The 14,617-nt window shown below is 28.7% G+C and overlaps 1 protein-coding gene across 4 annotated transcripts in view; it reads right to left on the bottom strand.

Annotated features, from left to right (window-relative positions):
* The window catches only part of LOC106686667 (cyclic nucleotide-gated channel alpha-3), a 358,981-nt gene that overhangs the window by 49,647 nt on the left and 294,717 nt on the right, over positions 1-14,617 (bottom strand). For 2 of the 4 annotated variants that reach the window (XM_067052577.1, XM_067052578.1), the window contains exon 6: positions 11,251-11,265. The exons of the other annotated variants lie outside the window; for them this stretch is intronic. In XM_067052577.1, the coding sequence (XP_066908678.1) occupies positions 11,251-11,265 (15 nt within the window). The remainder of the gene's footprint in view (positions 1-11,250; positions 11,266-14,617) is intronic. 4 annotated transcript variants of the gene reach the window in all.

Genomic DNA, 14,617 nt, shown 5'->3' with positions numbered 1-14,617 from the left:
CTCACTCCAATTTGTGATTACTTTAATGAAAACTATGTATAATTAACAGTCGAAATTGATGAGTCTGCCAAGTATAGGTAGGGGGAATACAAATGGCTGCTGTTTCAAAGCGATAAAAAAAATAATTTTTCATTCTGAGCTCTATATCATAAAAAGTAGGATCAACACAAGAAAACCTAAGAGAACGTCATTCAAAGAAGAGTAAATTTGCTAAAATATGAGCCCTAATAGATTTATTTACATTAGTTTTCGAGATATAGCTTTTTAAAAAGCTACATTTCATAAAAATGTTGTATGGGACGTATTTAAAGATCAGTAGTTTGTGAATTTATTTTGAAAAATGTATATCTCAAAAATCATTTGACGTACAGATGTCTATTAACACTCAAATTAAAGCTAGTCTAATGAGCTATAAAGTATTTTATTATGTTTATCTTCGTAGGAGTAATAGTTTACATGAAATTTGCTAAAATAAATTGATTTATAGTTGTTCGGACAAATTTATATTCATATGGGAATATCATAAAAACTACTACACCTACGAAGATAAGTTTCATAAACTACTTTATTTTATAGAAAGTTACATTTCCTTTATTTTGAGTGTTGGCAGACATATATGCGCATTATGGATTTAGAGATATATTTTTTCAAAAATCCAATATCTTATAGGAACAACTAGAAATTATCATTTAGTGAGTTTATTTTGTCAAATATCATAAAAATTACTACTCCTACATAGATAAACATTATTAACTATTTTATAGTAAATTTAACTAGCTTAATTTGAGCGCTGGAAACATATGTAAGTAAAAATAAATAAGGAACTTGTAGCGTTGATGACAGGTGATGTTTTACGCCATTAAACAAAAAAAAAACAATTATTGTTATCACCATGAAAATAAAAAGTGGAATATTTTACACAGTTTTGATATGGGGTAATTTAATTCCAATGAAAGTGTTCATAATATAGTTTGTTGAAATTAGAAATACATAACGTCTATAGTGTAAATCATTCGATTCTTTAAAACTAATTTAATTAACAGTACAAATTAAATCATCGCTTAGCATTGCTAAGGATGTAAAAGAAAACAAAATTGTGGCCGCCCAAAATACGGCTTGTGACAGTCTAAAATAGGTGCTATACATATAATGTAAAAATATAATGGGAGAGAAGGGTTATCTATTCTAATTCAAGCTTTCATTTCGTGGGACCTTATTTATTAGAATAATTTTATTTGTTTATTTAAATAAATAAATAAACATTATGTGGGACCAACGACACGTAACACCTGACGAAAGGTTAGTGGAAAGAGAGAGAGAGTGATAATTTTTATTATACTTTATGTAATCCGAATTCCTCCCAGCAATTAGTTCGGAGTGCCGAGATTACACTGTATATAAATTCAATACCCAAATTATGAACTTAAAAAAAAAAAGTATAATTTTCACCAATTCACCTTTTTATCTCATCTAGACCTTAGGTAACAATTAACTCAAACCAGGGTATATTAATTGTTTGTTTTTGTTTAATGGCGTAAAACATCACCTGTCATCAACGCTATTAGTTCCTTATTTATTTTTACTTACATATGTTTCATTTTATTTTTCTCCTGTTCGATGTTATGTTTATGAAAGTAAATCTTGTGATTTTAAAAACTGAAATACTAATTTTATTGTTTTATCTTCGTCTCTAAGGATTTTTGATAGGATATCCGGGTTTAATACTAAGCTATTGAGGTGTGATTTAAAATAAATAATTTTTTTTTAGTTTGTTTTGGTTTTTAAAATTTTTTTTCGATTAACAGCCGAAAGATTGGTGGTTCGTGCTCCCCTGGGGAGGCTAAAAAAAAAAAAACTAATTGGAATATAAATGATTAAAAAAACTTCAACGAAAATAACTTCCGGCTTTAATAGAAAATCCGACTTTGTCGAAATTTTCAGGGATTGTGCGAGTTGGTACCTAATTGGTCCCATATCCGATTCATGTTTTCCCATGTTGCCAAATTTAGAAGAAATCGTATACAATCATTTCAAAATTTTATATTACGAGAAGTCTTTAAAGGGACATCAATTATACGGATGTATAAGTAAAATGTTTTTAAATTAGTTTTAAAGAATCAAATGATTTACACTATAGTTGTTATGTATTTCTAATTCCAACAAAGTATATTATGAACACATTCATTGGAATTAAATTACCCCATATCAAAACTGTGTAAAATATTCCACTTTTTATTTTCATGGTGATAACAATAACTTGCCTATAGATTGGGAAGTTAAAATGTCCTTTAAACTTGTGAAATTAATTACAAAGATGTTATTGCATGCTGAGTTTGCTCAAAAAAGTAGTTTTTTTTTACACCTGTTCGGATTTTGCATTTTGGTATTGTATAAATTGACTTTACTTTTTTTTTAAAGTAATGAGAAAAAGTCAATAGAAAGAAATACTGAATATTCTCTTGATAATGATGTACAAATATTTAAAAAAAAATAATTTGGAATTCTCTTGTCAAAACTACTTTTTGCAGAATGGTCAAAATGAACTACTTTTATTACGTCTGTTTTTTGCTATTGTTAATATTAATTTTACTACTTCACACTTATTAATTCCGTATTTCTCTTTTCCAGTGACCCTTCACAAATTCTTAACTCATTAAAAGCTTTTACCTAAATAAACAAATTATCAAATGTTAAAATTTTACGTTCACTCAAATAAAGTATAAATAAAAATAGTAGTAATTTAGAAATAAATATATACTCTGTTAATTACCGTTCTAATGGTTGATAATACCCTGAAAGTCTAGAATAATATTCTTCAAAATCACATGCCTAATATTAACACCGATGTCTTGTAGAGCGTTACTTGTTCTGTTTGAATCGTTTTGCGAGATCCAAACCAGAGGTCTCCGGAAGAACTCTCTCTGTTTAAAGGTCTCACTGAATTTCTCTTTTAGGAAAGAGTTACTTCTCCTATATATTCTTCTTTTCCACTCTATCTGCCTGATCGAAGTCATTCTCAATAATGATATACAGTTGAAGCTGTTGAAATGTTTTTCTCTAAGGAACCTCACAAGTTCATTTTTAACATTATGTTACCATGCGCTATGACGATGTAGGTGTTATACTACTTAAAAGTAAAAGATAAAAATAATGGTTATTTTTATTTTATATTGTTACTATTTCTCATGGATGAAGTTTAAAATTCGTTATTACAGGGAGATAGCACTTACGATTAAAAAGTAATTGGTTCTCTTTGAAAAAATGGATTTTTATATTTGAAAAACGACATTCTAAACTTCTCTGTTGGAAAATTCTCTCCAAGTTAAAAAAAACATTTATCTGTTTTTTGTTCTTTTACAACTTTAGTCCTTTAAACAATTAAAAATATTCAATCCTGGATTATTAATCCACACTTTTAAAGCAACTGAATTGGAGATGTATTGAATGAAATAGAATACAAATATAAAGTTTTATATAAAATATAAATTTTCTGCAGAAAGGTAAGGGGCCCTTTATTATCCGAGGATGCTACATTTCAAGGCCAGTACTGATTTCATCTATAAATGCGAAAAGTAATTGTGGCCTCGAGCTGTTTTTCATTACATTTTTTTGTAATGGGTTAAATTCCTGTCCATTCAGGAATTCTATCCTCTTAGACTCTTAATGTGTAGAATGGATAGGCATTAACGAGTTTAGGAGGTAGACCCTTCATAATTCCTCGAGACTTAATCAAATGATACCCTGATAACAACGAATACAAGGTCAGGATATAGACGCTCAATTCCTAACCTTATCAATGAGCATTATAAAAGAAACTAAATTATTATTGTTATAGTATAAAGGGAGCTTTCGTTTGTTATACCTCTATATACTTTTAATCATCATTCTCTGCTTCATTCAGCAACGAATTCTGCTTGATTTCACTATATTTAAATGTTTAATGGATATAGGAGTCGATTAACAGGATCTTAAAACTGCTAGATTTTATCACTGTATATTGTTTCTGAGAACCTTTTCAACTTCAATAATTAGTCGACCTCTTTAATTAATCGAAATGTAGGGCTTGGTTTAAAGTATTTTGATTAATTTAATGTCAATTAATAAATATATGTTAAATTACAAGCAGAAATATAGGAGACTTGGCTTGGACAGTGATGCCAGTGAGTGGCTGAGGATGATGGACGACTAGTGTACAGTAGCCCTCAAGAAGGACTGCCGCACTGCGCCTCTTCCCATGAATATTTATCAGTTATTTACTTAAATCCTGCCTCCTCTCCGTATCCTGAATTATCGGACGACACTATATCCTCCAGCATGTCCTGCCAATATCCTGGACCAATAGCTGTCCGCAGGTTGAGATAATTTACTGTCGGCAGCTGTCGCAGCTTATGGCTTATATTTTGTCCTTCCGAAAGCAACTCTGATATTATAATATAAAATAAAATTATAATATATTATATTCCGAATTAAAGTTTACTAACCCACTTTTTATTAAAAAAGTGTCTTAAACAATTCCTTATAGTCACACAAAGTTGTCTGAGATAAAATGGCGCCGGAATTATTTCCTCTTCTGGGGAAAATCCGTGTTATAATGAGATGAATTTGATAATCTTGGATGACGTCTACTGCCATTATATTTTGGAGCAGAAAAAAAGTTGATATTAAAATACCAGATCTGGCAAATTCGGTATCTAAGCTTAAGGGAATGTGTTCAATTTAGAGAATATTAAATATTATTTTGGTCCATATGGAAGCTTGTGAAAATTAATCAATTGCCAGAAACTATTTTATAGATAAGGCAGACCCTTCTTTATTTATTGATTTTATACTGGAAGAAACTTACTTAATATTTATTAATTGTGGAAAAATATTTAATAAAGCTTTCAATAATGAATGCAAAATTTCTAATTTCAATTTTTTTTTATTTATTAGATCTGTCTCCCAACCCAACAGCTGTTATTTGTTTAAAAAAAAAAAAAAGTAAAGGAGGTTTTGAGACAATTTTAAAGATAAAACATTGAAAATTTTTGCAAACAAAAAATTCTCATATTGAAAAATATTTCATGAATGGTACTTTATTTCACATTGATTTGAGTCTTTTCCTCCACAGTGATATAATGTCACTGTGATATAATATCACAACAGTGATATTGATTGTATTAGATTTATTATCATTGAAACTTATTAACGATGTTTAGAGGTGATATAATTTTTGTATTCATAGTCATATTTTATTATAAGAAATAATTTAAAAATTAAAAATTTTTTTTTTGGTTCCAAAATTCCTATATATAGGACAATAAAAACAGAATATTACAATCTAATAAAATACTTTTTTTTTTTAAATTATGTTATGAACAAATATTTCTAAAATGGTTAATTACACCTTGTGTGCTGATTATATAAATAAATTTTCTCAGTTATTTATTGAACCTGAAGAGATTATACTCTAGAGAAGGTGGATCCTAATCCCAGGGTGGAATATGAATGTATTAAATAAAGTATAAATTAATCCCGTGTTCTATAGGCTCTGATCCCAACATCCGTTGCTGGAACATTCTTTACACAAGCTCTCAACAAAAATAAACACAATAGGATTGATTTTGTATTGTTTTACCTCACTTAAGAACAATATTGTAATTGCTGTTTAAGTTTTATCATGTTATATTTCATATTTTCAATTCTACAAAAATGTGATATTTGCAAAATAAGATTTATTTCATTCTCAGTAGAAAAATAAAAAGTGATAAATTATTATGGATTGGTAATAATCTATATTTAGAGGAAAAGAACCAGTTGTCATATCTCTGTTAGGACAATTTTCGGTTATTGTATTGGTATATTGTTTGTAATCATGTATTATTGCAATAGTCTTTTCATCTATTTCATCAGAACTATGTAAAATTTAAATTTAAATTCTTTAAATATTTTAAACATTTTTTTTTATTAATTTGCTTTTTTTTTCTATTTGTAAAATGTTTTTTGAACACATTCTAAGCATTTCATGATTACTAAATTGATTATAACAAATTAAAATTTGATTTAAAAAAAACTTGTTCATTAATTATTGAATTAAATAACAAAATAACTAATGCACTATGAATACTTATTGTCTGTTATAACAGTGAAATGATATAGCGTTTCACTACACATTAATAAAAAAGTATAAAATATTTTTTTTATAACATAAATGGTTATGAAAACTTATTTACCATAAGTACCTCTGAGTGTGAATTATTAAGAATGGGTCCTGTCCTATATTTTGTAGAGACATGGGTTACACATGATAATTTTGACCTAATCTTTTAGCTGAATGATTATATCTCTTATTCAAGTAAAGCCCTCATTAAAAATAAAAGCCTTGAAGGTAGGGCCTCGAAGGCTTACTGACCCTCGTTCTTAAGTATGATTCTTATATCTGAGCTCCTCGACTATCTAGCTTGCCTAACCACAGTCCATATTCCTTATAAGTGCTTCCATTACTGATTCACATCCGGCAGTAACTAGTCAAACATATGCTTACTTTAGGTGGGATAAGGGTAAGATTATGGACTTTAGAGTTCACATGTACCAGTCAGGAAGAATATATCTGCATTCTAAATATTCAGAGAATTTAGTGGAAGCTTGATCTGGACAACAACAGCTTCAGAATCAATATTGAAATCTAAATAGCCATGGTACGATTGAGAATGCAGAAATACTAAAAAAGAGTTAGATAAAAAGTATTAAAGGTTGTCTAAATTTAAATCAGCTACAAATATGTTAAGTGGATATATATTGTAGCAAGAAATCACTACAGGAAATCAGCCAAGTATAAAAAAGTTACTTCATATGAGTCCATATTTCACAATATGACTAAGTTGTTTGCCAGCAACCCTTGTGAATTGGGGGGCATTATTATTGAAGAACTGGCGGGCTTTAGGAGTGATAGGGGATGTATAGATCAGATATTTACCTTGAAGTCCTTAATTGATATAATTTTAAGTTCAGAAGGTAACTATTTATTTGCAGTGTTTAATGATCTAAAGAAGGCTTTTGATCTCAGGCTTTTGGGAAAAGCTCTTTTCTCTCAATTGAAATTGGAGGGAGACTGATCAGAACACAGGAGGCAACCCAATCAAGATTTTCATGAATTTGAACTTCATGCCTTATGATAGGCTACCTAAAAAGGCGTTTAATTGGTTAATCTGTCCTGAATCAATAAGAAGAGATGATAGATACCATTGGGTATCCCAAGTAATCATTGGTCGCACCTAGAGCTTGTACAAAGAAATTTACATGCTTGTCTCTAGACAAATAATTAAAACAAAAGAATGTCATAGTAGAAAAAATGTAAAATTATAGCCTATCTCTGGATTTTAAAAACACTTTAAGCTCCAATAGACACTTAATAAATATAGTTGACAATATTTCAGACAGTATATAATATGCACTTGTGACCAGCGAAACTTGAGACAATTCTCAATATTGACAGTGTAGGTCAGTGTTTCCCAACCTGGGTTCCATGAGCCTCTATCAAGGTTTCCACAAAATAATTTAAGAAGGTATCCCAGACCTTCTTAGGTTTTGCTGAAACACGGCATATGACACTCTATTTGTGTCAAACGCTAATTTAGGGGTTCTGTTAATTACCTAATGTTACCAAAAGGGTTCCTGATATACAAAGATTGTTTTATAAATCTACTATTGTAATTATTTATTTTCATATTATAAAATTATTAAAATATTTGCAATATTGAAGATATGTGCCTTAGAATTTTATGATAATATTAAAATCATCTTGGTCTGTTGAAATTGTAATTTAAAAAAATAATTGTATAGTTAAAATGATAATAATTTTGTCTGGAACTGTAGTAATATCTTGACCCCATCGTTCTGAAAATATTTGTTTAAGCTGAAACAATTAATTAGTATAATGTATAACTACTGTAATTTACCTTTAGGTATACAGATATATTATATATTTACCTTTTATCAATTTTGATTATAGAAGAGTAATAAAACTATTTAATATCAATTGGATATCACATTTAGTATTGATGTGATGCATTCATGCACTGAACCATTTAATAATCGAAACAAGTTTAAATGCTGTAAAATTGCATGGTTGCTTAAAATTAAAATCCAAAGAATGAAAAGTCAAATCGCTACAAGAAATCCTTTCAGTTCTCAAGCTATAATTTATCTAGTCTCATCCAGACAATATAATAAAAAAAAAATCATTCAAGACAACCAAATATAAAACAATTAATATGCTGTCTATTTCTTCAAGCTACATTAAAAAAAAAGTAAATTATGAAAAATAGCAGAAATTTCAAAGTTTGGCTTACTTCTTCTGTAGCTCTCCTTTTCTTCTTTGCTAGACATTTAAAATGTATTTATGTTTTTTTGCCCCAACCCTATCATTTGACATCTAAGTCTACATATCGGGTATCTGCTAGGGTGGCTACGCAAATCAAGACGATAATAAAAATAGAAAATTGTATGAAGCAGTCGTTAAAAGATAGAAATAATGAAAGAAAATTTTTAAAACAAAATAAAATAAAGAAGAATACAAATAGAAAGAGGCTTATGAGTAAAGCATTCCAAAATAGACAAAACAGGTAGACAGCCTCAAAGGATAAGGTAGCACACAAGGTTATAATAAGTTAAATTTTTTATTTTTGTTTTAAAAAATTCTCAATTTTTCAGTTATAGGAATAATCATTTATGCTTTTTAAGTCTATGTTAATCTATATTATTATGATCTCTAATTAGCATTTTCTAGACAAAGCAAAACAAAAGATGAAAATTTCATATATTTAGTGAGTCCTGTAAAGAGTGATTAGTACCCAATAAAATAAATAGCATTCAATTCATTTTCATTCTTAGTATCACCTTGTCTCTTTAGCATTTGTTTTAATTAAGATACGTTTTTACAATTATATCAAAATTATGAATTTTAATGATTTATGTTATTATTTAAATAATGTGTTCAGAATGTTCTTGAATGAAACAACCTCTTAAAATTATACAATTGAAAGAGTAATTATTTTATAACTTCAGTTTATTTATAGTCATTATTTAAACATTGTAATGTAATCACGAATTCAAATTACATACTATAATAATTAATCCTTAGCAATTTTGGGGGATCCTTGAAGTGATTTTCTGTTTTAATGCTTTTTTCTATTGGTCAATTCATTACTTTTAAAACTGTGCTTATCAGCAGTATTTGCAATAAAGATGCAATATACAAAATCTTAGATTCTGCTCCTGTAATTACTTTTTTAATTGTATTTACTGTCTTTAGAGAAAGTAAATTAAAAGAAATATTGAAGTGGGCAACATCACTACACATCAACTCTATTGTGGTTTCTCAGCTTATTGTTCAACCCAAATATGAATAGAAGAGGAACAATGATTGGCTTCATCTTCAGTAAAAATATGTCAATTGTACACAGAAATTAATGTTATTGATGAGAAAGCACTTTTCTCAACAGTTAATCCAGAAAAATAATGCAAATGCGAGTGGAAAATTATTGATGTTTAATACTGTAAAGAGTGTTCCACAAAAACAACTGTATAAACCTAAACCTATTTATCGGTTATGGATATTTTTTGTGAATAAATTGAATTTTAACAGTTACATCTAGTGTTGCTTTCAAAATTTAACCAGGTTACTCTATTTTATTCATGACTCCCACTTAATCATTATTTTTTTTTTTATTGATTGTGACAGTCACAATAATAAATAGTATTTAGAAACTTTAGAGAATTTATTTAATAATATTTTGTTTTAGATATAAATATACTTTAAGAGTAATAAATACCACATAAATGAAATATCCATTGAAATAAAATAAAGTAATAGAGGAGCAGCTAATGACCACTTATATAAATGCTGATTAAAATAAGTAAATAAATAAAGTGACAATAAAGAATTCAGAGTGATATTCAAGTAAAAATTTCACATAGGCATTGGTTTGTAATGTGCCCGAAAGTAATAAACAGCAGAAAAAATTGGTTCAATCATTGACAGTAGACCTAATTTCAATTCAATTTCACATTGAATACATAATTTCAATTCCTATTTGTCAGTTTCTTGTAGATTTTTTCAATTTACACAATTATAATTGTGTATTTAGGTTTAGTGCAGGAGTGAATCTTATAGGCTCAGAATATGGAATTTCAACTTGGGCTATGAATGTTTCTAGCCACTGCTGATGACTGTTGATACTTTTCTGGAAGACTAAGATTTAATTTTGCGTTAAATGAATGAATTTTACACCTTATTATTTGTATTGAATATAAGTGGCCCTAGAATAAATAAAACAGTAGGTTATTATTTGAAATCTATGCAAAAAAGCATTTAGTCTTTTAACTCACAATAAAAATTATTCATTCCCTGATTAAATAGGAATTTCTGCTAATTCAGGAGTTATCAAGGCACTGCTTCACTAGTATATTACATTTCTGATTATAATAAAGAAATAATTTGCCAGTGGATTCTATGTATTCTGTAAAATATCAACAGTGCAATATATGAAGACAGTTTACAGTACAACCTATATGGTTTTACTGTTGACATAAAAGGTATTATCTCTAGTTGTTTAGTCTGACTAGTTAGTCATGATAGAATTTAGTACTGACAAATTCTTTTGTAGGTTTGTACTCGGTAATGTCATTTAGTCGTATGTGGTAGTCATGAAGCTTGAATTGTTAACATATTGATCAGTTTGCTATTGATTTTGACTGAGTGGTTAAGGGCTTTTGTTTTTTGATGACTTTTCTTTTAATAATAATCCAGTTACATAATTTTCTTTTCATAATTCTAATTTTATTATTTTTATTCCAAATTAAATTAATTTTGATTTATATTTTAATTTAAAATGATATAAAAAAACTAATTGACCCCATAATAGTGCCTACAATTTTGATAAAAAGCTTATGTTTTCTACTGCATTAGTCAGTATTGTAATGAAGCCTATGTATGCTTACAGCATAAAGCAGCAAATAATACTTATCGATTTTCACCCACAATTTATTTAATGAAACATTCTGAACACATTTTTATTTGTTTAATTTAATTTGTATTTTATCTGCTTGGAAAGGTGGGGGTTGATTAAAAAATACAATCTCTACTGAAGCATTACTACTGGGGCTAGGCTAATTTTACACTGAAAAAAGAATTGGTGCCAAACAATTCTCAATGGTCAAGGTGATTTATAAGATAGAATAATGACTGTGACCAAGGCAGACTTTACTTACTTCCAAGAGTACCATCTGCAAAAAAATACAATACAAATTTTAAACATCTTTCATTAATAATAAAAGAGCATTTTTGTTTCATAAAAAAAAAAAAAAGAAAAGAAAAGTTGAAAATATCAATCAATTTTGTTTTTTTAAATCATTAAAAACTTTTCAAAGAATTATAACCTTAGTGTTCTACATTTTCATGAGACTTTTATACCTATAAACCAGATCTATCTAAAGAAGAATGCTGAAGCGATAAGTGATTCTTTCACTGAGTTGTCTCTATTTATTTATTTTTTATCAGTTGTCAGCAATCCACTTTAAGGAGGAAAGAAAGGAGACCACAAAAACCTCCTACACTTCTTTTTATTAATTTTTTGTTTCAAGAGTATTGTGTTATATATAATTATTCCACATCCCTGAAATATTAAAAGCAATAACAAATGTAAAACATGTACTTCTAAAGTAAAAGTATTCTATTTTATTGAAGACATTGTATAATCTATCAGTAAAGTGTAAACAACTGAAATGTTCTTGATCCAGAAATCAAACAGAGACATTGAAAAATAAGGTAATACACTGACAAAATCTTACAAGTACATTACATGGTCCTTAGATCAAAAGATTTGCATCAAAACTTATAAATATTTGAGAAATGATTAAACTCAAATCTAACAATATATAAATGGGCTCTTCTAGTATTTATTAATTTTTTTTAAATTTGTGATAAATTATATATTAGATTATACAAAAAAGTGAAAAGCAAAATGATTCAAGTGACAATTTTTATTAATGAAAGATTTTTTTTCATCTTTCGGTATCTGAACCGAATTCACGCCTGAGTATAGACAGAATTGGAGAATTATCAACAATTAATTAATAATATATTATTATCAACTAAGAATACAATCGGAAGATCCAAATCAGAAAGTCCCTAAACTACCGCAAACCACTCACTAGTTGATGTTTTGCCTCTTCAAGCATCATTAGGACAGACAGTCACAAATATCACACATTTGAAGATAAAATGCGGCACATATCTCTCACCAAAAGTCCAGTTAGACACTTCAACTTCAGATAGTCCATCACTCTACGACATTCAAACACATATTGTCTATTATCTTCGTGATATTTGTGATTTTTTGTCCTGAGTGTAATGGAATTGGCGAAACGCCAATGAAGGTTTACCAGTGGTTTAGAGCTATGGCTATCAAAGACGGTGCTGAGCACCCTGGGGTGCCACAAGCGACTTCCACTTTCTCAAAATATTATTTTAAAAAAATTAAAATTGAAATAGCAAATATAAAGTGTATTCCAGCATTTACTTTGCACTATTTTTTTCTTCTACGTATTCAACCGCTCTAAGGATAATTGTGCCACATATTCTTTTTTTTTCTTGACAAGATTGCTACGAAATACTTTTAGCCCTACAAGGGTGCCGTAAATTTTTTAAGTTCACGAGGGGTGCTGCTGCGAAAAACTTTGGGAACCGCAGGTCTAAAGATTCATTGCATTTTGAATCTTTTTATTGTATTATAATTATATACACACAATTTATTATTTTTTATATATTTATAATATTTTTTTTAGCTTGATATGAACTGGAGCATCCTAGAACATTTTTTTTTATTTGATTCAATTCTAAACTATTCCCACTCCTCCTTTAGTACTTGTTTCTTTTTTTTTTTTTTTTATAACATTTCAAAAATACACTCCCTTGTTTATTTAAAGCTATTATAGCAGCTGACTGTACTATAGGAGCCGAAACCATTTCCTCCGAGGGGCTACTCCTCTCATTCCATTACAGACGCTGACTCCATCATCTCCCCTAATTCTGTTTGTTGGTGTCCAATTGCGACCCTCCTCCCCCGCCGCACAATAAAGGCCATCTTCTCTCCCACAATTCCTCCCTTCAGTCCAATTGATGCTTATTTCTTCCACTAGGTCTTTTTTAGCTTTTAACTTATTTGATCACAATTTTCTTTTAGGCGTGAAGAGAATAATTGAGTACCGAGATTGTTCCAACGTTTTGTTATAATCACAGGAATCTCAGTGAACTCGATATTTTAAGAAAATATAAGCTCTTGTTGAATTTTTTTATACAATAAACAAGAAAATGAAATAGCCGGTATATGTATATATTTGTAAATGCCTTCTTCTTTGCTCCAGGAGGTAAGAAAAAAATTTATACAATAAAGGCAATCCAAGGCAGTAGTGTGCTAGTATACCTTTGTCATTTGTATTATGCTTTTGTATGTGTGTATTTTATAAATTTAATAATAATGGAGGTTACGAAAAAAAAAAGAAAGAAAAACTTATACAATAAAAGCGGTCACGTGTCTATTACCACCCACTTAACTGACTTATTGATCACTTTATCTCAAAAATGACAGTGTCTTATGGCATATTACTTTAATACTTAGTTTCAAAAGAAAATTCGAACACTAAGTGGTTTAACATAAAATGGTTCTAGAACGTAAAGCACTAAAAAAATCATAAATTGACAGCAAGTGTTTTTAAATTGTCTGTCTTTAAATAGTTTTATCTACGAAAAATATTATTTAGTTACGTCTTTTTTCGCCTATTTTTTTTTTTAACCATTATTGACCGCTTTCCTACAATCAATTAGATAGGTCAACTCATAATATTCGAAGAACTATTATTAAAAAAGAAAATGGCTTGGTTTCCATGGGAACTTGCACAGAATATTTTAACAATTATCAAGATGTCCAAGTACGATACGAATGGAATTGGAGATGTATTGTTGGAAAGAGGACATTCATCCATTTTGTGATTTCAACTTAAGCGAGGATAGAGGTTCCTATTTTTTTGTAATAACAGGATAATTTATTTATTTTATTTCACTTGTTTATATTTTAATATTATTAAATTGTTTATCATCTAGAAGGTTATTTTCAGGTCCTCCGGTTTTTTTTCTTTAACCCGAACTTTTTAAATCTGGGGAAGAGATTAGTTTTGATACATCGCTCAAACATTGTTTTGATACATTTAAAATCAAAATAACTTTAGAAGATAGAAATAAACTTATATTTAACAAAAATTAAAACACCGATTGAATTGTAAAACAAAATTATATTAAATAAAAGAAACTGAACTTTTGGGTTTTAACAGAAATGATTCAATAGTGTCTTCAAAAAATGGTCCGTGGTTTAGTGGAATGAGATTTTATTGTCTCGTATCGGCCACTAAGGACCACGTGAATATCAATGGTTAGACTTCTTTGGGAGTCATGATTTTCTTTCCTCCCATCGCAGCTTCATAATCCTCGACTTCCTTTCCTTTCTTTTTTCAATGAAATCTTTATTAATTATCAACTGCTTATTGGAATTATAATATGTAAATGAAATAATTAATCGAATAT

The sequence above is a fragment of the Halyomorpha halys genome, unplaced genomic scaffold (genome assembly GCF_000696795.3).
Source record: "Halyomorpha halys isolate HHAL.00 unplaced genomic scaffold, Hhal_1.1 Scaffold859.1, whole genome shotgun sequence".
NCBI lineage: Eukaryota > Metazoa > Arthropoda > Insecta > Hemiptera > Pentatomidae > Halyomorpha > Halyomorpha halys.
Note: the sequence above shows the minus strand (reverse complement) of the source record. Positions and strands in the feature narration are given on the sequence as shown.